This window comes from Pongo abelii, chromosome 21 (genome assembly GCF_028885655.2).
Source record: "Pongo abelii isolate AG06213 chromosome 21, NHGRI_mPonAbe1-v2.0_pri, whole genome shotgun sequence".
In the NCBI taxonomy this organism is placed as follows: domain Eukaryota; kingdom Metazoa; phylum Chordata; class Mammalia; order Primates; family Hominidae; genus Pongo; species Pongo abelii.
The window spans coordinates 36171110-36196332 of record NC_072006.2 but is presented as its reverse complement, the minus strand read 5'-3'; the positions used below and the strand labels follow the sequence as shown (position 1 = coordinate 36196332).

Below are 25223 nucleotides of genomic sequence, written 5' to 3'. Positions count from 1 at the left end.
CAAATCAATGAGAAAAAGACAAGAAGCCCAGTAGGAAATGAACAAAAGATATGAACAAGGAAGTCACCGAAAGGAAAGCTCAAATGGCTGACAAGTATAGGAGGAAGTTATAAATTTCAGGATTAACAGAGAAATGCAAATTAAAACAACTTGCCACCTTACACCCACACTGAAGGCAAAGTTACAAAATCAGATGATGAAAAACCTGATGAAGATGTGGGGAAACAGCATCCTTCACTCACCATTGATGAAAGCCATTCTGGAAGAAGTTAATGAAATTTAAAACCTGCCCTGTGATCTAGTAATTCCACTCTTGGGTTTAGAGCCCAAACAAATGCTCACATAGGCCCATAAGTTTCATGTACAAAAATGTTCATCACAGTGTTGTCTGTGGTAAGAGGGAGTTGGAAGCAACCTGGGTGTTCATCTCTGGGGAGATGGATAAAGAAAACAGCAGATGCTCAACTTGAAATATTTTGCAGCAGTTGGATGCAACAGCAAGATTTTTCAACAGCTACATAGGTAGGTATTTAAAACATTATAGGGTGGCTGGGCTTGGTGGTTCACGTCTTTAATCCCAGCACTTTGGGAGGGCGAGGCGGGAGGATCACTTAAGCCCAGGAGTTCTTGCAGTGAGCTGTCACTGCACCATTGCAGTCCAGCCTGGGCGACAGAGCAAAAACCTGTCTCTAAAAATTTTCTTAACTTTTTTTAAATTAGAAAAACATTACAGAGTAAGAGAATGAATAGAGTGAAATCCTTATATAATATCATTTATACAAACACACACACAAAGCACTGTGTAGTTTAGGTCCAGGGACATATATCAGCACATAGGGTTAGGTGCTCATAGTAAAGAGGGAAAAGGAGTGTGGGGAACATGTGGATCGGGAGAGGGTAAAATAAAACATCAGAAGGGTCCTACATGGACCAGTGATGAAGGGATGATCATTTACCACAAACCAAGTATGAATGATGGAACTCTTTGGACCTGGAGCCCTAATAATATTTTTTGAAAATTGCTAACAGTACCTATTTTATGGTGTGCACAATGTGTCTGGCCATGGAAGCCTTTGCAGGGTTTTACAAACACATTTTGGCTCTCCTATGTGAGTCTCTGGCCTCCTCTCAGGCCTCATCCCTTTTAGCTTTCCAGCCTTTACTCAGGCTGTGCTGAATGCTGTCCTTATCCTGACTTCTCTACCTCTCCAACCTTTCCTTCCCATTTCTTTGACTATCCCAGACTCCCAGATGGCTGCCTGTGGAGTCTTGGCTACTTCTTGTTTGGGACTTGAGCACAGAGCTAGGCTGTAACAAGGCTGCAAGGGGACAAGTACTGTTTCTTCTTCCCAAACAGTGAGCTCCCCTGAGGGTCTTCTGAATAGCTCACCACCACCTCATTTGGGGTAGGATGCACCCAGGCATCTTTTGCTTATTACCAGGCAAGAAAGGTAAACTGAGTCAGAAAGTGTTTGATGTGGAAAGGAACAACATTTATTGAGCACTTATCGTGTGCTAGACCCAGTTCTAAGGTCTTAACCCTCAGTAATCCCTATGGCCACCCTGTTAGGTGGATGGGGGCTAAGCTCACTGGACAGATGGGGAAACGGGAGGCACACAGAGGTTATGACACTAACCAGATAGAGGCTCCAGATCCTGGAGCTGAACAAACCCTTGTTTGGGGTCTTAAGGCCAGAATGGGACCCAGATCATCCCCCTGAGTCAACCCTGGGTGGAGGAAACCGTCTACTCCACACTGACTGTACAAGTCAGGCATCAGGGAACGGGAGACCCTGACATTTAGGGCCTTAAAAAGACCTTCTACACTATTTAGTATGGTCAGTTTGAGGTCATATAAGGAGAATCAGGACATTCCCTCAAGCCCCTTCCCCTCTTCTTGAACCATAGCTTCTCAATCTGTAAAATAGGACCGAGCTCTGGAAATTCTTTTCTCAGTCTGCCAGCAGGTGGAGCCCACTCTTCATGCCTTCCTCAGCCTCTAGAAAGCTGCGGCGTCCCGGCGAGGAGGGTGTGTTCTGGGACTGATCCTTCTGGGCTTCCGGGACAAAGCAGGATCGCTGCCCAGCCCGAGCCCGCCAGAGCGGCCCGGGAGCCCCGGGTGACTGCCCCGGACTTTAGGGCCCGGCTTCGCTTTCCCCCTGCAGGACACTCTCGGTACTGCATGGCCCCGGGCCCCAAGGGCAGGGAGCGAGACCCTGGAGTGAAGACGCCCCCGGCCCCGCCAGGTGTGATGGGGGGGCCCTGGGGATAGGTCCCCGAAGCAAAGCTGAGACTCAGAGGTGGGCTGCGGGGCCACGCCGTCCGCAGGGGCGGTGGCTACAGGTAGTTGTCTTCGGCGGCATCGCTCCCGCCCCTGGAGCCCCGGGGCTCATCCTCGTCGTCGTCGTCATCATCGTCGTCATCGGGGGCCAGCGCCTCGATGTCGTGCGTGATGTCAGCCAGCAGCCGGTGGAAGGCCTGTGCCTCGGGCCGCTGCGCCGCGCCATCGTAGCTGCGCACTGCGGAGGCCGACGTGGAGCTCATGCTGCGCTTGATGCGGCCGAAGCTGTCAGTGAGGATGCCGCCCTCGCGGATGCCCACGCCCTCCAGGAAGCCCTCGAAGTAGCCGATGTCCTGGTCCGGGATGAAGGGCCGCATCCCTGCGAGCCGAGGGGCGTGGTGAGTCCCCAGGGCAGGTCCCCTTTCCCTCCCACAGGGGAAGCGTCCTCTCTGCAGATCTGGGTGCAAATCCCTGCTGTCACTCACTGGCTGTGTGGCTTTGCCCAAGGTCCTTAACTCTCTGAGCCAGCGAATAACGACACAGCGCTCAGCACACAGTGAATGCTCACTACATACTAGATTACTGTACTTTTATTATTATAGCCTCCGCCTCCCGGGTTCAAGCGATTCTCATGCCTCAGCCTCCCAAGTAGCTGGGATTACAGGCACACACCACCACGCCCTGCTAATTTTTGTATTTTTAGTAGAGACAGGGTTTCACATTGGCCAGGCTGGTCTTGAACTCCTGACCTCAGGTGATCCGCCAGCTTCCCAAAGTGCTGGGATTACAGGTGTGAGCCACCTCGCCAGGCCTATTTTTGTTGTTATTATTAGTACCATCATTATATTCCCATTGATTAATTATGTTGAACCTCATTTTCCTCACCTGTAAAACTGAGATAATTGCACCTGTTCTCTGGGTAGGGACGTGAGGATTAAATAACAAGGTACTCAGCACATACTGAGCGCCCTGTAAACAGTTTGTTTTATTTCCATTCCTACTTACTAGCTATGTGACCTCAGTCCTTTACTTTGTAACTCTGAGTCTCAGTTTCCTCACCTGCAAAATGGGGACCAATAATAGCATCTACTTCTCAGAACTGGGAAGCATCATTCAATGAGATGATGCTTGGCACAGGGTAACTGCCAAGCACATGTCAGCTTATTTGTATTATTCCTCCTGTTATTATTAGCCCTCCTTACTAGCTGTGTGACCTTGGACATGTTCCTTAGCCTTTCTGAGCCTCAGCTTCTGCGTGGGGTAAGATGGGAAGAATCAGTCCCTCTCCCAGCTTTGCTGTGAGGATGAAATGGCCACACCACTGCTTAGTTCTTCTTATCAACAGTGTCTCCCACCTCTGACAAGTCCTTTCCCTACTCTGCACCTTGGGCTCCTCATCTGCCCTGCGAATCTCATGATCTGGGTTTCATCAGAGGCTGAAAGATAAGGAGAAAACATTTGCAGCCTGGTGCCTAACTGGGATGGCATGGACCAAGCAGGGGCCCTAGCTGACCTCTGGGGGTACAGCGGGGGGCTCACCAAGGAGGAGGAACTTGCGCCGGTCTCCGTAGAGCTTCAGCAGGCCTGTGCAATAGTCCTGGATGGGCAGCCCCAGCCGGTACTCCCGCAGCAGCAAAGCAAACTGCTGGATCTCGAGGGGCCCCAGCTTACTCCGCAACTATGTGGGGGACACCATTCGAGATCAATCCCATGAAGTTGTGCCACCCAACCCCTGCCTGAAAGGCCCAGAGCCTTCCCTAAGGGCATGTTTGGCCCAGCTCTCCTCTGAAAACCTTCCCATGGGCTACTCAAGAGGACATCTAGATCCCTTAGGCTGCATTTAAGAATAGGATGTGGACTCAAGCTGCCTGAGTGCAAATCTTGACCCCTTCACTGGATCAGCTCTGTGATCTTGGGTAGGTGACAACCTCCATGATGCTTGCTTTTCTCATCTGCAAAGTGAAGATAATGGTGGCATTTTCTTCTTGGGGTTGTCGAAAAGATTAAAAGAAATAATGCATGAAAGGTGCTTAGAATGATGCCTGGTATACAGCAGGCACTCAATGCCAGCTGACATTAGTTAAGGCCTTTCACAAGCTGGCCTCAGTTTACTCTCCTAACCTCATCTTCTGTTCTGACCTCTGATGTCTTCTGCTTAGGTTATGTCCAAAGCAATGTGCAATTCCCAAAATGTTTACTCCAGCCTCCAGGCTTTTGCTTGTGCCATTCCCACCACCGGCCCCAGCTCACCGTGACCATGTAATCCTGTAACTGCTCCAAGCCCAGACCGCTGTGGTCGCTGCCGCTGCAGTGGGAGCCGTGGAAAGAAGGTGTGGACGTGCCGCTGTAACATGCTTCAAAGGTGTCCTGGGAGCCATTGCTGCAGGCACGGGAAGAAGGGCCTTCACTCGCCTCCCTCCAGCTCCTCGCCCTCAGGCAGGCTGAAGGTAGGAGGCCTCATCCTAGACTGCATGCTGGCCTCCAAGGCTTTGCACACCCTGGCCCCTGGCACCTCTCAAGTCTCATCTCTCACTGTGCTTGCCCTTGCCTTTGCTCTTTGTGCTTTGCGCCCCCCACCCCCCTTCTCCTTCTTCCTCTACTATCTCCTTACCTCTGGATGTTTGCACCTGTTGTTCCCTCTGCCTGGATTGCCTCCTTTCCCCTCCCTTTTGCTCAGCTAACTCTTACTCATCCTGTGATCTTAAATGTCATCTCCTCAGGAGAGTGTTCCCTAATTCCCCTAGGTTGGGTTAGAACCTCTGTCGAACGTGCTCCCTCAGTCCATGGCCTACCTGTGACATGCATGGCCTTTCCAGGTGCCCCCAAGCATCCTCTCTGACCACTCTCTCCCTCACACCATTTGCCACAGCCACAGTGGCCACCTGCTGCTCCTCAAACCCACTAAGCTCTATCCTGTTCAGAATTTTTTTTTTTTTTTTGAGACAGATTCTTGCTCTGTCACTGAGGCTGGAGTGCAGTGGTGCGATCTTGGCTCACTGCAGCCTCCGCCTCCCGGGTTCAAGCAATTTTCATGCCTCAGCTTCCTGAGTAGCTGGGACTACAAGCATGTGCCACCCAGCCAATTTTTGTATTTTTAGTAGAGACAGGGTTTCACCATGTTGTCCAGGCTGCTCTCGAATGCCTCACCTCAAGCAATCTGCCCACCTCAGCCTCCCAAAATGCTGGGATTACAGGCATGAGCCACCACGCCTGGTTAGTTCAGGATTCTTACATTTGCTGTTCCCTCTACCTGGAACACTCTTTCCCCTTTCATCCTCCAGGCCTCAGTTCATGTGCCATCACCTCTGAGAGGCCCTCCTGACTCTCCAGCTGAGTTGTGGTCCCCCTCAGCCTCTCTTATAGCACCCTGAGCCTCCCTTTAGTACTTATTACCATTAATGATTGTTACTGTTAAATTGTGATTTCATTGCCTCCCATGCTAGATTGTAAACTTGACAAGAGCAGGGACTTTGGTTTTCTTCATTTGTTGAACCCCTACTACGTGCCAGGCCCAGGTTTTGCCCTCTGTCTTGTGTCCATCTGTATCCCCAGCACACAGCACAGTGCCTGGCACATAGAAGGTACTCAAGAAATATTGCTTAATAAAAACTCAACCTTGGACTCCTGCCTCCTTGTCTCTAAATTGTTCCAGAACCATCCTCCATTATTACCTACAAAGAAGCAGTGTAGCTTTGTGGTTAAAGGACTGGATTCTGGAGCCAGTCTTCTTCTGTTCAAATCCCAGACCTAAAACTTACTAGGTGCTTGACCTTGGGAAAACTAAACTTAATTTCTCTGTTTCTCAATTTTTCCATCTGTAAAATGGGATAATAATAATTAGTGTCATCATGAGAATTAGAGGAGTTAATATTTGTAGGACACTTAGAATTATGGGCTATAAGCAATAAACAGTAGCTGCTGTAATGTTACTATGTTGATGAAAAAATAAAGTGCTTTATAGAACAGCACTTAGTACATAGCAAGCTCAATGTTCAAATGCTATTATCACTATTTTGTCTCTTCAGTAGATATCTGGTTGTTTAAAGACTAGCCTAAGGGCATACAGTATGAGGAAGGCAAATCTATTGCCACTAAAAAGGAAAAAAACAGTAAGGCATATATCACTGGCAGAGACTGCTACATGCCAAACCGAAGCCCTTAGTAACATGACTAGGTGATCAACCAGTAACCCAGGACTTTCCTGGTTTTAGCACTGAAAATCCCATATCCTGGGGAACCCCTCATTCCTGAGCAACCTGGGACGGCTGGTCACCCTAAACAGAACCCTGGGTGATGTTCCCAACTGAACTGTTTAAAATTTTATTTATTTATTTATTTATTTATTTATTTATTTATTTAAATAGAGACAGGGTCTCCCTATGTTGCCCAGACTGGTCTCAAACTTGTGGGCTCAAGTGATCCTCCTGCCTTGCCCTCCCAAAGTGTTGGGGTTACAGGCGTGAACCACCGTGACTGGCCTGAATTTTTTTTTTTTTTTTTTTTGAGATGGAGTCTCGCTCTGTCGCCCAGGCTGGAGTGCAGTGGCACAATCTCAGCTCACTGTAAGCTCTGCCTCCTGGGTTCAAGCCATTCTCCTGCCTCAGCCTCCCAAGTAGCTGGGACCACAGGTGTGCGCCACCATACCTGGCTAATTTTTGTATTTTTGGTGGAGATGGGGTTTCGCCATGTTGCCCAGGATGGTTTGGAACTCCCGGGCTCAAGCGATCCACCTGCCTCAGCCTCCCAAACTGTTGGGATTACAGGTATGAGCCACTGCATCTAGCCTGAAATATATTTTTTGAATCCTAAATTTTCCAGCTTTGCTTGCAGCTAGTGATGGCTATGTGACCAAGTTCTGGCCTTTGAGATATAAGCAGAAGTCATCAGGTGGGAATCTGGCAAAACTCTTTAAAGAGGCCCCTTAGCATGCTACTGTGATGGCTGGATGTACAACCACCATCTCGGTCCATGAGGTGACCTTGAGGATGTCTGCAAGTCCTGAAGAGGGTAGGGAAGGAAAAGAGAAGCCTGAACTCCTAACAACCATGAAATGTTGAATTGCTGCTCTATTTTATGTCAAAGATAAGAAAAAAAAGTTCTGTCTTGTTTAAGATACTCTTTTTGGGGGTTTTCTATTACATGGAACCAAAATTAAGCCAAAATAATTTTTTTGGCATGTAGCTATGATGTTGGTTTCTGCAGACCACTGTGCCTGGATGACTGGGAGAGAACCACAGGCCTATGTGGACCCACATCTGAGTTCTGGTGTCTCCTGGGTCTCTCAAGGGTCTGGATCCTGTGAGTTTCCAGAGTCAGGGAGCTCAGTTTACCTCCCCCTCTTAGTGCCCAGTGTCTCAGCACACATCAAGGTTGGTTCACCTTCTCCTACCCTCTCTAGTCACCCTGTTTGTGCAGGGGTAGGGGAGGAGGGTGGAGTCCCTGACAGGGGCTGTACTCACAAGGAGCTGCAGCAGCTGAAGTCAGCGTCATAGGCATACGTCCCATCTGTGTGGCAGCTCTCACCTGGGACCAGCAGACAGAGGGACTGTCAGAGGCAGCAAAGCAGGGATCAGCATCCCCTGCTCCCTGAGGCCCCACCCTCAGTCTCAGCCTGAAGTCTAGTCCTGCCCAACACCAACACACGGCAGACCCTGGGGAACTCCCCTCCCCTCTCCTGATCCTCAACTTCCCTGACATGGGGACAATACCACCCCCTGCCTACCTCATGGGGGCCTTGGGAACAGCAGATGAGGAAACATGTGAGGGAATATTTTGTAAACTGTGTGTTTCAGGCAAGACAAAAAAAAAGAAAAAAAAATTGTGGCTCATGCCTGTAATCCCAGCACTTTGGGAGGCCAAGGCAGGAGGACTGCTTGAGCCCAGGAGTTCAAGACCAGCCTGGACAACATAGAGCGACCCTATTTCTACAACAACAAAAAAATTAGCTGGGTGTGGTGGTGCATGCCTGTGGTCCTGGCTACTTGAGAGGCTGACATAGGAGGACTGCTTGGGCCTGGGAGGTCGAGGCTGCAGACAGCCGTGATTGCACCACTACAGTCCAGGCTGGGTGACAGAGCCAGACCCTGAAAAAAAAAAAAAGAAGAAAAGAAAAGAAAAAGAGGAAAGGAAAGGAAAAAAGAAAGAAAGAGAGGAAAGAGGAAAGGAAAGGAAAAAAGAAAGAAAAGAAAAAGAGGAAAGGAAAGGAAAAAGAAAGAAAGAGAGGAAAGAGGAAAGGAAAAAAGAAAGGAAAGAAAAAGAAAAAGAAAGAAAGAAAAAGGGGAAGGGGAAGGAAAAGAAAAGAAAAAGAAAGAAAGAGAAAAGAAAGAAAGAAGAAGAAAGAGAGAAAGAAATTTGTGAAGGGGAAGGATCTGAAAACCTTCAGAGCAAAGAAACACCAAGTACGGAGAGCCTGCGCTCTTCCAAGTCCTGTTGTCTCATTTAGCTGGTTATTAGCCCTACCCTTTCTGATCTCTGATCAGTGTCGCTTCCTTACCCTCCAGGTGGGGCCAGTTCCCCATTATACATTCTCCCAGCACAGTCTGTGGTTATTTATTTATTTATTTTGAGACAGAGTTTCGCTCTTGTCGCCCAGGCTGGAGTGCAGTGGTGCGATCTCTGCTCACTACAACCTCCACCTCCCAGGTTGGATCAATTCTCCTGCCTCAGCCTCCCAAGTAGCTGGGATTACAGGTGCCTGCTACCACGCCCAGCTAATTTTTGTATTTTTAGTAGAGATGGGTTTTCACCATGTTGGCCAGGCTAGTTTCGAACTCCTGACCTCACGTGATCCACCTGCCTTGGCCTCCCAAAGTGCTGGGATTACAGGTGTGAGCCACCGTGCCCAACCTGTGGTTGTGTATTTATTTGTGTACTTATTTAATCACTGTCAGCCTGCCTCCACTAAGTAAACTTCATGAAGACAAGGCCACCTCTGGTTTTGCTCACCAGAATAACCTACTGATTAGCACTGGATCTGACCTACTAGGTGCTCAATAAATATTTGCTAAATGAATGAATTTGTTGAAATATTTGTTGAATTATCTCATTTATTTGCCTATCATCCTTGTGAGAGTTGAATTAACCCAGCTTCCCAACAAGCACAGCTCCCACAGATGCGAGGGTCTTTGGAAGAAAAGAATGAGGACTCTGTTGCTGGTACCACGCTGCGGGAGACAATGGCTGGGGGAATTCACCCATTGGCCTGAGGACAGCATAGGGAGTAAGGTTGTTGCTGATAGAAGCTTCAGAATCAGACAGACCTGGGTTTGAATCCTGACTCTGCCACTTACCAGCTGTGTGACCTTGAGTAATTTATTGACTAATCTGAGCCTTAATGTCCTCATCTGTAAAACTGGAATCCTGGCCGGGCATGGTGGCTCACACCTGTAATCCCAGCACTTTGGGAGGCTGAGGCAGGCAGATCACGAGGTCAAGAGATCCAGACCACACTAGCCAACTAACATGGTGAAACCCCGTCTCTACTAAAAATACAAAAATTAGCTGGGCGTAGTGGAACACGCCTGTAGTCCCAGCTACTCAGGAGGCTGATGCAGGAGAATCGCTTGAACCGGGAGGCAGAGGTTGCAGTGAGCCGAGATCGCGCCACTGCACTCCAGCTCAGGCGACAGAGTGAGACTCCGTCTCAAACAAACAAACAACAACAACAAAAACCAACCAACCAAACAAAAAAATGGGAATCCTAAGGCCTCAGAGAGTTCTTTCATCCATTCAGAAAAAATACTTCGTGAGTATCTGATGTACCCAGTCTCGTGCTAGGCACAGGGGATACAGTGACAAAGAGGACAGGCAAGGTTGCTATGAGGACATGGCACATTGGTACGGTGCTTGGCACACAACTGGTGCTCAACAAATGTCTCCATTAGTCTCATTCTCCTTCTAGTCCTTGAGTGCATCCAAGGACCCATCTGGAAATCTTGGTTTTGCGTTAGGGTCCTAGTGGGACAAATGGCTCAGTAAGCAGACAATACATGTGCTTAGGTTGCTGCAATACAGGGACACAAAAACAAAAGGGAGAGAGAAGAGTTCAGCTCTAGGGGGCTTGTTCTGAATTTGACAATCTAAACATCTTTGAAGAAGCTAAGTTTGAGATCATCATGAAAACTGATGGCTGGGTGCAGTGGCTCACGCCTGTAATCTCAGCACTTTGGGAGGCTGAGGCGGGTGGATCATGAGGTCAGGAGTTCAAGACCAGCCTGGTCAAGATGGTGAAACTCTGTCTCTAATAAAAATACAAAAAAAAAAAAAAAAAATAGCTGGGCGTGGTGGCACATGCCTGTAATCCCAGCTACTCGGGAGGCTGAGGCAGAGAATTGCTTGAACCCAGGAGGTGGAGGTTGCAGTGAGCCGAGATGGCGTCACTGTACTCCAGCCTGGGCAACAGAGGGAGACTCTGTCTCAAAAAAAAAAAAAAAAAAAAAAAAAAAAAAGAAACAGAAAAAGAAAAAGAAAATTGACATTTCACCTACAATTGTGGGGTACACTGTAATTATGGCAGAGATCAGGAACCCTAAATACCTTCATCAGCCCCAAGTCCTGGGACATCTTCCCTCCCCTGGCCTTTTTGGGATGTTTCACAGGAGGGGAGGCCAGGAGTTCTGGTACTCACTGCGGCTGCAGAGCCATGGCCGTTCAGGTGTGGATGTGTAGTGGTAGCCAGCCCGGTCCACACACTCAATACTCTGGTCCCCGTAGATGATCTGGAAGACCTGACAGATGAGTGCGCAGGACTCCTCTGCAGCGTCCTGGCCCAGGGAGGAGGAGAGAGAGCTCAGGTCCTCACCAATGACCAAGATGTTACCCTGCTTCCTAAAACACAGTGTGAAAATGCGCACAAAGATACACACCTATAGAGCCCTTTAAATTGGCTTTCAAGACTTTTTCCATCAAAATTCTATGGCTACTCTCTGGATCTTAGAACCCCTTTATAGAATTCAGTGACAACTCTAACTCTTGTGCCACGAAAAATGTACCCCAGATTTGTGGAGGATTCATCAGCCTTCCTGATGCCCTTCTAAGATAAGTCCTAACTTAGTTTAATGTATAGTTACGGAATCTGAGGCCCAGTGAGGGGAAGTGATTAGTCAGGATTAGAATCCAGTTCTCCTAATACCTAGTAGGAGAAGGGATGATTAAATGTATCAAAATTTTAGGCTCAATATAGTTACTAATACTGGAAGCCATATTTAGATATGAGCTTCCTAGCATTCAGTGTGAAAATGGAAGCAGGATAAATAAAATTCAGTCTCTGATAGAAGGAAGGAATTTAAGTTCTTGGGTAAAACTTTTTTGAGACTGCAAATGTGAATAGGAATTTAGCTCTTGAATTTACCTCTTTATGCCTTAAGCAAGACACACAGAAAACCAGTAATTGATGAAGAGACTGTCTTTATGAACCTTTTCTCTGTGTTTGTCTCTAAAAAGGCCCAAGACAATGGATGGTTGGATACAAAAAATAAAAATAAAAAAGCCCAAAGAATAAATTAAAATGTAACTCAGGATAGGCATTTTGGGATAGTAGGTGTGTCCTAATAATTAAACCAGGTGATCCTTACCATAAACGTACAAAATGGACAGACAAAGAGGATCCTTGTTTTATAATCAAAGATGCTGAGACTTAGAGTGGTTAAGTGCTTTGCCTAGGCTCACACAGCAGGTTCATGGCATTAGTACCAGCACCCAAGTTGTTTTTTACTCTAACTCCTATATCCTTCTTGGGACCAGGCAACCCTGGAAAGCAACTTTTTTTTTTGAGATAGAGTCACACTCCAGTCGCCCAGTGGCACAATCATGGCTCACTGCAGCCTCAACCTCCTGAGCTCAGGTGATCCTCCTACCTCAGCCTCCTGAGTAGCTGTGTGACAGGCACACACCGCCACGCCCAGATAATTTTTTGTATTTTTAGTAGAGACGGGTTTTGCCATGTTGCCCAGGCTGGTCTGGAACTTCTGGGCTCTAGTGATCTGCCTGCCTCAGCCTCCCAAAGTGGTGGGATTACACTTATTTACTCACTCCACAAATTCCAACTTAGTCCTGTTATGTGGCCAACACTGGGCCAGGTTCAGTACCCCAAAGCCTTCACAGTCCAGTGGGATGACTGTTGACTTTGTCTGGAATCCTATTTCCAGCCACAGAGGAAGTGGGCATGGTGGCTGGAGTACAAATGGCCTTGTAAGCAATTGTAAGGATGTTAGCTTTTACTTGCAGTGAAATGGGAAGCCACCGGAAGATGTGGAGTAGTGACATGATGTGACTTTCATGTTAATGGGACCACTCTGATTGTGTGGGGGAAGAGACTGTCAGCAAGGGCTGAACTAGTCAGAGGGTGACCACATGATTCAGGTGAGAGAAAATGGGGCATGGACCTGGGTGGGTACAGGGGGAGGGTGGGGAGAAGTAAATGGATTTTGATGTTTTTTTGTTTTGTTTTGTTTTGAGACGGAGTCTTGCTGTGTTGCTCAGGCTGGAGTGCAGTGGCATGGTCTTGGCTCACTGCAACCTCTACCTCCTGGGTTCAAATGATTCTCGTGCTTCAGCCTCCCAAGTAGCTGAGATTACAGGCACCCACCACTATGCCTGGCTAATTTTTGTATTTTTCGTAGAGACGAGGTTTCACCATGTTGGCCAGGCTGGTCTTAACTCCTCAACTCAGGTGATCCACCTGCCTCGGCCTCCCAAAGTGCTGGGATTACAGGCTTGGTTATGTTTTAAAAATAAGAGCCAACAGGATTTATTGACAGAGTGGATATAGGGTGTGTGTGGGAAAGACAGAGATAGCGAGAGCCAGCCAAGGCCCACAGCAAGGTTTTGGCCTGACCAATGTAAGGACACAGCTGCTATTAATTGTGACAGGGAAACCCAGGTAGTGACGGGTTTGGGGGAGGAGGTTGGAGCTCAGCTTTGGATGTGTTGGGTTTGAAACAGTCGTTAGATCTTCAGATGCAGATCACCTAGAAATGGGTAGAAGAAGGATAGATGGAGGAGGGAAGAATATCAAGGACAAAGTCTGGGGCACTTCAACTTCTGGAGAAGAGGAGGAACCAGCTTGGTAGGAGAAAAGTCTGGAGAAGGTGGAGAGCTGGAAGGCAAGTGAGGAAGCGTTTCAAGGGGAGAGAGACAGCTGTGGTGTCTGAGTTTACTGGTTATTATCCGCCTCACCATCTAGACAGGAACTATGTCTGTTTCGTTCACCACTGTTTTTATAGAGGGATCTGGTGGTCCAAGATCAGAGGAAAAGGTTAGAATGCTCAGAACTTGAAGGTGTCTGCTCGACTGTGAGCTCCCTAAGGGTGGACACCAGATGTCTTTTTCACGTCTGTATCCATAGCACCTAGCCCATTGCCTAGCCCAGAGCTGGCACTCAAGAAACATGGCCGGATGAATAAAAGCAAGGGTGAATGAAGAGGATGGGGGAGGCAGAGGGGAAGACGGAGGGGAAAGGAAGAATGGCAGGAAGACTTCTGCCTTGGGTGACCATCTTAGTTACCAAGAGTACTGGTTCTGAACTTCCTGGATTTGAATCTTAAAACCACCACGTGCTTCCTGTGTGACCTTGCCTATGTTACTTCACCTATGGATCTCGGTTTCCTTCTCTATAGAATGAGAATACAGTAGATGTAATATTTGCCTCCAGAGGTTGCTGTGAGAATTAAATAAGTTGATGCAGCCCTGTGTCTGGCATGAGCTGGCCCTCGATTCACGCTGGTGATTAGTGTCCTCGTGAATGTTACTGTGGTGAGGCCAACACTGACAACGTTGGAGAAGGAACGGGCTGGAGGTTAGATCTAGTTTGTTTTGGCCATTTTGAGAGTTTATCCCATTGAGGGAGTCAAGGGGAGATGCCCTGGAGCTGTCCAGGTCCGGAGTTTAGGAGCCATTAGGTGGGGCAGGTGCAGGGAGAAGGCAGGGGCAGATCCTAGGAACCTGGTGGGTGGGGCGGGGGCAAGGTGGGCGGGGGGAAGCAGCGTTCCCAAAGCCCGGCATTGGGCGCAGGCTGCCCTCGGGCTCACCCTGTTGGCTACAGCCAGGATGACCAGGTTGCAGTAGGCGTCGGGACTGGGGTCCTGCGGGTCGAGCGGGTTGGGGCCGGGGTGGCGCCGCTCCCAGCTGCCGCCGCCGCTGCCCGCCTGCCTCCGCTCCCAACTACCGCCAGGCTTCCCCGCGCCGCCGCCGCCGCCGCCTCCGTGCCGCCGCTCCCAGCTGCCGCTGAACGTCTGCCGTCGCTCCCAGCTGCCCGACGCCCGCGCCCCGGCGCGTTGGCGCTCCAGGCTGCCGCCCCCGCCTCCCCCGGCCCGGGCCTCCGCGGCGCCCCCACCCCACCCCATCCGCCAGTCCAGGCTGCAGATGGTGTGGCGCCGCTCCGCGGTGCCCACCCGCCGCTTCTCGGGCGCCGCGCCTGGCGGGCCGGGGTCGCGTCCTGCGCCGCCTGGGCTGGCGTCCATGCCGGCCGGCACCGGGTCCACGCCCAGACCTAGGAGAGTCCGGGGGACAGTCAGCCGCGGGGATCGGGACTCGAGACCCCCTCCCGAGGCCAGCCGGCCACCTGACCTCGCGGCTCTGGGGTTCCACTGCCGCCTCCCCCCCGGCTTTAAAGTAGTGCGGCGGTTCCCCGCCCACTCCGCTTCCATACTTTCGGGCCCGCCCCCGGCCTCAGTCTCCACCCTTGGCTTCTGAGTGGTGTGGCCAGGTGGCTTCCACGCTCCCCACGACGCCTGCGCCCCTGGCCTCAGACCTGCCCTCTGAACAGAGGGTGGTGGTCAGGCTGTCCCCTCCAGAGGGAGCCTTAACTGGGGACCCAGTCCCGGGTTTCAGGGACCGCCCCCTTGGATTCTGACTTCCCGCCTCTCCTCAGCCCCGCCCCCGGACTCAGGCCCCGCCCCCAGCCCAAGGGTCCACTCTAGCCTCAGAGCCGGGTGGTAACTGCGGGTCCAGCCCTGGCCTAGGTCTTGGGCTTCTCCACCCTCTCAGTGCTCCACCACCTGGCCTCAGTGTAGTGGCTCAGGCCACCCACCTTCATCCTCAACCTCAGGCCCTATCTGCTTTCCCAGAGCCTCTTCGGCCTGCCCCTAGTCTCAGGGTAGTATGGTCAGACTTTTTCCATTTCCTCCGCCCCCGCCGCAGGTCCCTCTCCTTCTCTACCCGCACACCTCCTGCCCCTGCCCCGCCCCCACCCCTCCCCCTCCCGCCGCACCGGTCTTGAGCACTAGCAGGTGCAGCGCGTCGTCCTGCAGGTAGGAGGCGGCGGCGATCTCGTGCGTAGGGATTCGCAGGATGAGCTCTTCATTGTCGCGCCAGGTGAGCAGCAGGCAGCGGGCAGACAGGCTCAGGATGCTGTCCTGCTCCGCCGTGGTCTTCAGCGGCAGCTCCTTCAGCTGCTGCAGGAAGGGGCAGATCTCGAGTTCCCGAGGTCCGCAGGTAGAAGAGGGAGAAGGGGGCGAGATCCTGCCCTCCTCCCTCCCCAGAGTCTCACCCTGGCGGTGTCTAGCAGCTGCAGGAGCTCGTCCCGACTGGATGGGTTCAGCGAGGAAGTCACCCAGGTAAGGTGGCCCAGGAACTGGATGGAAATCGGGGTGAGAGAAGGACACAGAGATGTCACCCTGAAACTTTGAAGAACCCTGGCCTTCTCATTGATGCAGTGCGGATAGATTGAGATAGAAATACGTGAATTAATATAACCTGATAATAACTTTTACTGAGCCCTTAATAGAAGCTAGGCACAGTTCTGAGCGCTCTATATATATTCACTCATTCACCCTTGCTTTAAGGATGAGAAAAACCAAGGCAGGGTGTGGCTAACTAAACAACTTGCCCAGGATTAGATAGCTAGAGAGGATCAAACTGGGATCCACATACCAGAGCCCACACTCTCAAATGCTGGCTTATATTGCCTTAACACATAACCATCTAGCTATAAGATTCCATAGGGAAGCAAAAGTTATTATAATAGCTTGAAAGAACTGACCACCTGTAAATTTCCTCTGGCCTGAGTGGCTCTCTCTACCCCAAGCATCATTGTCAAAGGAATTGCAAATCACTTGCCTTCCTTATGGTATTGTTGCAGAAGTCAAATGGAAAGGGAAGAATGTTGGATCGAATTACAAAATTACCATTTTGTCAGGAAAAATGATGCACTAAATCAACAAATTTTTCCTTTACTCTTATATCCTAATGTTAGCACTTAAATGTTATTCAATATAATAATTAACTTTTTTTTGAGACAGAGTCTCAGTGTCACTCAGGCTGGGGTTCAATAGCAAGATATCAGCTCACTGCAAGCTCTACCTCCCGGGTTCAAGTGATTCTCCTGCCTCAGCCTCCTGAGTAGCTGGGATTACAGGCGCGTGCCACCACGTCCAGCTAATTTTTGTATTTTTAGTAGAGACGGGGTTTCACCATGTTGGCCAGGCTGCCCTCAAACTCCTGACCTCAAGTAATCAGCCTGCCTCAGCCTCCCAAAGTGCTGGGATTACAGGCATGAGCCACCATGCCTGGCCAACCTTTAAAAAATTATTTTTAGTTGTATTCCTCTAGGTGAATCCACCAATCAAACCTTTTCTCTTCTTTTTATTCTTTATCAAATTTCAGTCCTCAATTTTTAAGCAGATTTATTTGTTAGTTTTTCCCTCCATATAGGGTTGCCAGATAAAATATAGGATGCCAGTTAAATTTAAACTTGAAAACGACAATTTTTTTGGGGGGGTGGGGGGACTGGAATCTCGCACTGTCGCCCGGGCTGGAGTGCAGCAGTGTGAGCTCGGTTCACCGCAGCCTCCGCCTCCCAGGTTCAAGCGATTCTCCTGCCTCAGCCTCCCGAGTAGCTGGGATTACAGGCGCCCACCACCACACCCAGCTAATTTTTTGTATTTTTAGTAGAGACGGGTTTCACCATCTCTACTAAAAGATGGCCAGGCTGGTCTTGAACTCCTGACCTCGTGATTCACCCGCCTCGGCCTCCTAAAGTGCTGGGATTACAGGTATGAGCCACCGTGCCCCGCCATTGATCAACAATAATTTTTAAGTTGTTTAGTATTTTTAGTCCCTTGCAATATTTGGGACATAATTATGCTAAGAAAGTATTCATTGCTTATCTGAAATTCAGATTTTACTAGGTGGCTTGTTATTTGCCAGTTCGGACAACCCTACCCCCATATCAATCTTCTTAGGCTAAATGAAGACCCATCATTGCCTCTTCATGGTGTTCATGCCAGGTGTGGTGGCTCACACCTGTAATCCCAGCAATTTGGGAGGCCAAGGTGGGCGGATCACCTGAGGTCAGGGGTTTGAGACCAGCCTGACCAACACAGTGAAACCCCAGCTCCATTAAAAATACAAAAAAATTAGCCGCGTGTGGTGGTGCATGCCAGTAGTCCCAGCTATTAAGGAGGCTGAGGCAGGAGAATTGTTTGAGCCCGGGAGGCAGAGGTTACAGTGAGCCAAGATCGTGCCACTGCACTCCAGCCTGGGTGACAGAATGAGACTCTGTCTCAAAGAAAAAAAAAAGTACAGCTCCTAAGTGGTGGAAGTCCTTTGTGCCTTGCTGTTAATCTGGACACTGTCCGAGTAACAGCAAGGTCACTGCAGTAAAATCTCATGGGAAATGTCAAAGTTGTCAATCAGAATGGAGTCACTTGTGTTAAAAAAAGTCCTGACAAATAGGAGGGAGGATTCTCTTGCATGAACGCCTGATAACAAGAACTGTCAAAAAGACTGTAAAAACTACAACTTTGCACAAAGGCCATCACAATCTTACACACACACACATATTCCTGCAAGGACAGCAACTGCTCATCCAACTTGGAAATGGTGCCATCCTTGTTATTGATCCTTGCAGCCAGGGATAATTATCTGAAAACAATTATGTAATCCTCCTCACTTTTCCTTTAAAAACCTTTGCCTTCATTTACCTCCTGAATATGCAGAGTTTACTGTGGCACACATATTCCCATTGCAATGCCTATTCCTGAGTAAACATCATTTTCTTTTAGTGAGTCTCCCTTTCTGTTATGTCAGTTGACAAAAGATAGGACTTTTCCATGCACAGAACACTCTCCCATCCACTCTCCACTGGGGGTAGGTTTTGAGCCTCATGTTGAGATGGGAACACTGAGGAGGTTCAGCAGATGGAGGTCACTTGCTGAAGGTGGGGGCAAGGCTGACATGAACCCGGGCCTCTTTCCCATGAGCCACAACTTCCCCTTTGTGAGATAGGGCTGATCAGAACTTGGTGTCAAGGAGAAGTGAAGGTCTCCTCACCCCCAGGTTTTCCCACCCCTTCTCATCCTGCACGCACCTTGACCTCTTTCTCCAGGTAGTCACACAGCAGAATCTGGGGGTCGATGAGGTAGTCAGGGGGATAAAGGGGCATCGAGTGCAGGGGCCGGCGGCTCACGCTGCTCCTACAGGCTGCCCGGCGCCCGGCCTTGGGGAACACCAGCCTTCGGATGGGGGATACAAAGCCCTGGGGAGGAGAGGAGGAATGAGAGTGATAACAGTGGCTGCTTTTATTGAGCTCTTACTACGCTCACTTTTACTTACATTACCTAATTTAATTCTCACCAAAATTCTGCAGAAGGGGTACCTCTCTAAGTCCCATTTTACAGATGGAGAAACTAAACCCTAGAGAGGAACTAACTGATAAAGTCACCAGCTAGTAGTGGTGGAACCAATAGTTCACCTTGGGCATTCTGGATCCAACGACCTTCTTTCTAAACACCCAGGTGACAGTGTAGCTCCTGCCAAACAGGTTTGAGGAATGAGTCTAGGCTGGGGCAAATACAGAAAAATGTTAGGATTCAAGGTCAGGCGTGGTGGCTCACACCTGTAATCTCAGCACTTTGGGAGGCTGAGGCAGGTGGTTCACTTGAGGTCAAGAGTTGGAGACTAGCCTGGCCAACATGGTGAAACCCTGACTCTACTAAAAATACAAAAATTAGTCAGGCGTTGTGCCAGGAGCCTGTAATCCCAGCTACTCGGGAGGCTGAGGCAGGAGAACCACTTGAACCCAGGAGGCAGAGGCAGAGGTTGCAGTGAGCCAAGATCGAGCCACTGCACTCCAGCCTGGGCAACAGAACAAGACTCTGTCTCAAAAAAAAAAAAAAAAAATATATATATATATATACACACACATATATATAAAAATCATATACATAGATATATATAATATAGATTAGGATTCAATGTGGTGGAGTGGTGGTGGGTGCATAGCTATTTCTTAGGCTATTCTCTGTGCTTTCCTAAAAGTTATAAATTATTAATAAGTACATTTAAGTAGAATCCAGAGGCACCTGCATAAAAATGGCCTGGATCAAGGTTAAAGGTGCAAATTCTGGGGCTCAGCCCAGACCAGCCATCTGAATCTCAAAAGAAAGTTTGAGTTCCATCTAGAACAGCATTTCTCAACATGAGATTCCTGGACCAGCAGCACCACCTAGGAATTGAAAGAAATGCAGATTATTGGGCCCCATCCCAGACCCACTAAATTAGAGACTCTGGGAGTAGGGCCCAGCAATTAGGGTTTAACAAGCCCGCCAGGTGCTTCTGATACATGCTCAAGTGTGAGACTGCATTTAGAGCAGTCGCTCTCAGCCCTGGCTGTCCTTTAGAACTACCTGGGGAAGGCCAGGCGCAGTGGCTTACGCCTGTAATCCTAGCACTTTGGGAGGCTGAGGTGGGAGGAGAGCTGGAGCCCAGGAGTTCGAGACCAGCCTTGACAACATGGTGAAACTGTCTCTACAAAAAATATACCAAAAAAAAAAAAAAAAATTAGCCGGATGTGGTGGTATGCACCTGTAATCCCAGCTACTTGGCAGGCCAAGGTGGGAGGATCACCTGAGCCTGGGAGGTCGAGGCTGCTGTGAGCTGCGATTGCAACACCGTACTCCAGCCTGGGTGACAGAGTAAGACCTTGTCAAAGAAACAAAACAAACAACCCCCCCTCCTCACACACACACACAAACTACCGGGGGAGCTTCTAAAACTTCAGATGTCCAGGTTACACTCCCAACCAAATGAATAGGAAATTCTGGGACTGAGACCCAGGCATAAAATTTTTTATTTTTTAATTTTTTTGAGATAGTGTGTTGCTCTGTTGCCCAGGTTGGAGTGCAGTGGCACAATCATAGCTCACTGCAGCCTTGATCTCTTAGGTTCAAGCGATCCCTCTGCCTCAGCCTTCCAAGTAGTTGGGACTACAGGTGTGTGCTACCATGACCTGCTAATTTTTTAAATTTTTAGTAGAGATGAGGTCTCACTGTGTTGCCTAGGCTGGTCTTGAACTCCTGAACTCAAATGATTCTCCTGCCTTGGCCTCCCAAAGTGCTGGGATTACAGGTGTGAGCCATTGGGGTTAATGAGCTCGGTCCATTAAGATTTTTTAAGCCTTCTTAGGTAATTTCAAAAGGCAGCTCAGCTGAAAACCACTGAGTGAATGTGTGGTGTGATTACTTAACTGTGTAATGAGGCAAATGTGAGTAAGACAACCTCCCTGCCCGCAAGGAGCTCACATTCTTTTCAGGTAAACAGAACACAAGTCCACAAATACATCTGTTCATTTACTCATTCATTCAGTAAACATTTACTCACACCTGTATGGCTGGACTCTGCTGGGTGCTAAGGATTCAGTGGAGACCTGGACCCTATCCTTGCCTCCAGGGCTTGTGATAAATGACCTAGACTAGAGAGTTTCCAACTTTATCTGCCCTGGAGTTTTGATTCAGTAGGGTTGGGCTGGAGCCTGAGACTCTGCATTTCTACCAAGCTCCCATCTGGTGCTGATACTACTGGTCTGTGCACCACGCTTTGAGTAGCCAGGATCTAAACCGGTGGTTCTCAAAGTGTGGCCCCACAGCCATTAGCATAACCTGTGGGTTATTAGAATTGCAAATTCTTTCTGGCTCAGCGATCCTCCCACCTCTGCCTCACAGTAGCTGGGACCACAGGCATGCACCACCACCACACCTAGCTAATATATATTTTTTAAAGAGATGGGGTCTTACTATGTTGCCCAGTCTGGTCTTGAACTCCTAGGTTCATGCAATCCTCCTGCCTCAGCCTCCCAAAATGTTGCGATTACAGGCATGAGTCACTGTGCCTGGCCAGAAATGCAATTTCTTGAACCCCATCCCAGGCCTATTGGCCCAGAAACTGGGGGTAAAACCCAGTAATCTGTGTTTTAATCAGCCCTCAGGTGATTCTTATGGGTACTCAGCTTATGTTAGAACCAATATCATGGAGCCAGGATGGGGTATGTAGCAACTTTAAGGAATGAGAAGAAACTATCAGGGAGAAAGCATGCCAAGCAGAGGGCACAGCATGTGCAAAATTCTGGATGTCTCAAAGGCTGGATGAGGGTGAGCCTGGAGAAGCTGTGTGCAGTCAGTCTGCTGTGGCTAGGTTATGAGATGAGCATATCTTGAATGCCAGCTATGGAGCTGGGACTTTGTCTTGCATATGTGTGTGTATTAGGGGTGGGGAGGGGTAAGTATTTTTGTTGGTGGCCCTGAATGGCTCAGCTCTGCCCACCTGTCCAGCCCCATCTGCCTCACTCTTGTCCCCTGGGTCCCCACTACACAGTCCTCCTTCAGTCCCTCTGGCTTGCTATGTTACTTCCCACTGTGGGGCTTTTGCACATGCTGTTCCTCTGCCTCAAACACTCTTTCCTACTCACTTTCCTTCCACCTGTCAGCTCGCGACTCAAACTGATCAGACTCCTCCAGCGCTGAGTACGGGACCTCCTATGATTTTTTTAAATTTTTATTTATTTATTTATTTTAGACAGTCTCACTCTGTCACCCAGGCTGGAGTGCAGTGGCACGATCTCGGCTTACTGCAACCTCTGCCTCCTAGGTTCAAGCCTCAGCCTCCTGAGTAGCTGGGATTACAGGCATGTGCCACCACGCCCAGTTAATTTTTGTATTTGTAGTAGAGACAGGGTTTCGCCATGTTGGCCTGGCTGGTCTCGAACCCCTGACCTCAGGGGATCCATCTGCCTCGGCCTCCCAAAGTGCTAGAATTACAGGTGTGAGCCACCGCACCCGGCCCTTCTATGCAATTTTACATTAATTTATTTATTGCTTTAAAAAAAGAAATGAAATGCCTGGTGCATAATAGGTGCTCAGTAAATATCTGTTAAAAGAACAAACTAAGAGAAAACATGCACGTATGTCTTGGCTCCCTTCTGAGCCCTCTGTGATTCATGTGGGCATCTTTTAGAACAGCCCGGACACATGTTTCTGGTGGGGGTGGGGTAGAGCGGAGGGTGGAAATGGGGGTAAGATGGAAGTTAAAATCAGAGCGGCTCCCTGAACTCCAAAGACAACCAGGTGAGACACCCAGAAAAACATACTAGAAAACTTCAGAGTCAGAAGGGGTGAGGATCTGGGGGTGGGGGGAATGGCTTCTGGCTGACGCCTTACATAGGCCCTTGTAGAAAGGTGGGAGGGGCAGGGGGGCAGGTGGGAGACTCAAGCCTGGGTAGGCAACCTCCTATCGGAACTGCCCTGACTGAGTCCTTCTGTCTAGGGCAGTGACGAGCAGGAGAATGGATCTGCTGGGTGTCTGTCTGTCCCTCTGTCTGAGAGGCTGCAGGAGGGAGCTGCGGGGAACACCAGGGAAGCAGGTGTGGAGAATCTCCCAAACTAAGTCCGTCTGGCCAGGTTTCCTGGGAAGGTCCCTGTCTGTCCGTGTTAGGGATGCCAGAGGCCACTGAGAGTGGAGAAACAGGGAGTTTAGAGCCTGAATGTCTGGCTGCTCAAGAGTGGGAAGGAAGTTACTTCCAAATGAGAAGAAAGGCTCCACTTATGCCCCTCACTACCGACCCCCCACCCCGCCCCAGTTTGCCCCCTTCCCCAGCTTTGGGGACATTCCTCTCCCTGAGTCCCTCCCAACCTCCCACCTACCTTCTTCCCTTTCTTGACTTCATATTCCATGGTGAAATGTCCCCTCTACTCCTGCCACCCTCCTGGCCATCCCTTCCACCCCCCCACCCAGTTCCTTTGTTCTTTTTCCTGCCTGGTCGGAAACTCCACCAGCCCTGGAGTTCCTGCCCCTCCCATCTGATGGGGAGGGCAGGGGGTGTGGAGGACACAGACTTGGGACCCTGCAGCTGAAGGGTGGAAGCCCAGGCAGAGCTGACCTGAGGAGGGAGGCTCAAGGCCTCTAGCCAGAAGGCAGGTTATTGGGGGAGCTTGGGAATTGGCCAAGGCTGGGGAAGGGCCCTCCACATTTGAAGTCCTAGTTTGGAAAATTCCAAGTTCCAGCCCTACTTCTGCCACTGACCTTGTTGTGTGACCTTGGCAAGGCAAGTCAGTTCCCCCTTTCACAGCCTGTTTCCCCCTCCCCTCTATAAGTTGGGAGTCAACACTGCCTCCCTCCCTAGGCTGCTGTGGTGAGAAATGAAAGAGTGGGTGGAAAGTGCCTTATAGAAAGTATTGTAGCCAAGCAAGTTGTGATTTTAAAAAATTAATCATTACTATTAAGGGAGGCAGTATGCATGGGCTTTGAAGATAGGCTGCTTGAGTTTGAATCCTGGCTTTGGCACTTACTAGGGTTATGAACTTTGGGAAGTCCCTTAACCACCAGTGCCTCAGTTTTCCCATCTTTAAAATGAGCATAATACTAGTTTAACCTCATAGTGACCTTGCGGAGATGAAATGCACCTAGAAGAACTTCTGGCACATATTAAGTACTCAGTAAGGCTGGGCGTGGTGGCTCACACCTGTAATCCCAGCACTTTGGGAGGCTGAGGCAGGCGAATCACCTGAGGTCAGGAGTTCGAGACCAGCCTGGCCAACATGGTGAAACCTCATCTCTACTCAAAATACAAAAATCAGCTGGGTGTGGTGGCACATGCCTGTAATCCCAGCTACTCGGGAGGCTGAGGCAGGAGAATTGCTTGAATCTGGGTGGTGGAAGTTGCAGTGAGCTGAGATCGAGCCATTGCACTACAGCCTTGGTGACTGACTGAGACTCCATCTCAAAAAAAAAAAAAAAATTGAAAAAAAATAAGTGCTCAGTAAATATTAACTGTTTACCTGCCTAGTCGTTGTCAAATTAAAGAACAAACAGAGGCTCTCTAAAATAAAAGATATTTCACTTAGGAATTAAGCATTGCAGTGGGAATTACCCATATGCCATAGTAAGCAATGCGCATTTTCAGGAAGGTGGAGGAAGACAAAGATTTTTAAAGGAAAAAAATAAGGATTACGTTATTGTTTTTGAAATAATTATCCTTGACTACAAAGATCAATAGCAAGGGTGACACCAGTCTAAAGTTGGACAGGCAGTTGCTGGGCAGATGTCCTTGCGGAAGTATTTTTTGTGCAAGGTTTCGATGGCCGTTGTGCAAGGTTGTGATTTTTGTAGCCTTTTTTGTTATCAGTCTTTGTTGTTATCTGTTTTGCTATCAGTCTTATTTGTTATGCAAGCATGAAAACCCTCTATGGCCTTCCCCAGCTGTATTTGTCAAGGTTTTCTTAACATTAGTGACTCCATTTTTATTCTGACCATGTTCATAGGGTCTTGAGCTGTTTTACTCTCTTGGGAGTATATTAGGGAGGCAAGGTCCCCTTTGCGGTTCTGTGCTGAACACTTTACATATTTTAACTTACTCTCAGTGTTGAGTACCATGATAGTACCTATTATACAGATTTTTGAAACTGAGGCTGAAGTGCAGAGCCTGGTTCAAGGAGGTCACACGGTGAGTAAGAGGAGGACCTGGGATTTCTGGCTGGTCTGGATCTGAGCCTAGCGTTCCTTACCTCTAGGACCTATGCATTCTGCATGCCCCACCCAGGACGGATGGAAAGGTTCCGAGTGGCCCATCCACACCTTGCCAAGACACCTGGGTTCTGGAGACCTAAGCTCTGGAACTGATTTGCTGTATATGACCTGGTCTAGGTTGCTTATTGTAACCTCTCTTGGCGTCAGC

General features: G+C 49.2%; 1 protein-coding gene across 1 annotated transcript; it reads right to left on the bottom strand.

The window, feature by feature from the left end:
• Positions 1 to 1471: 1471 nt before the first annotated feature.
• On the bottom strand, positions 1472 to 23223 carry CCM2L (CCM2 like scaffold protein). Its single transcript, XM_054542001.1, has 10 exons — positions 23194 to 23223; positions 18588 to 18755; positions 15768 to 15851; positions 15489 to 15672; positions 14308 to 14768; positions 10908 to 11043; positions 7741 to 7804; positions 4532 to 4661; positions 3821 to 3959; positions 1472 to 2660 (listed from the first exon to the last, which is right to left on the bottom strand). The coding sequence occupies exons 1-10, from the start codon at positions 23221 to 23223 to the stop codon at positions 2338 to 2340; spliced, it is 1719 nt and encodes a 572-aa protein (XP_054397976.1). The 3' UTR covers positions 1472 to 2337.
• Positions 23224 to 25223: the final 2000 nt, after the last annotated feature.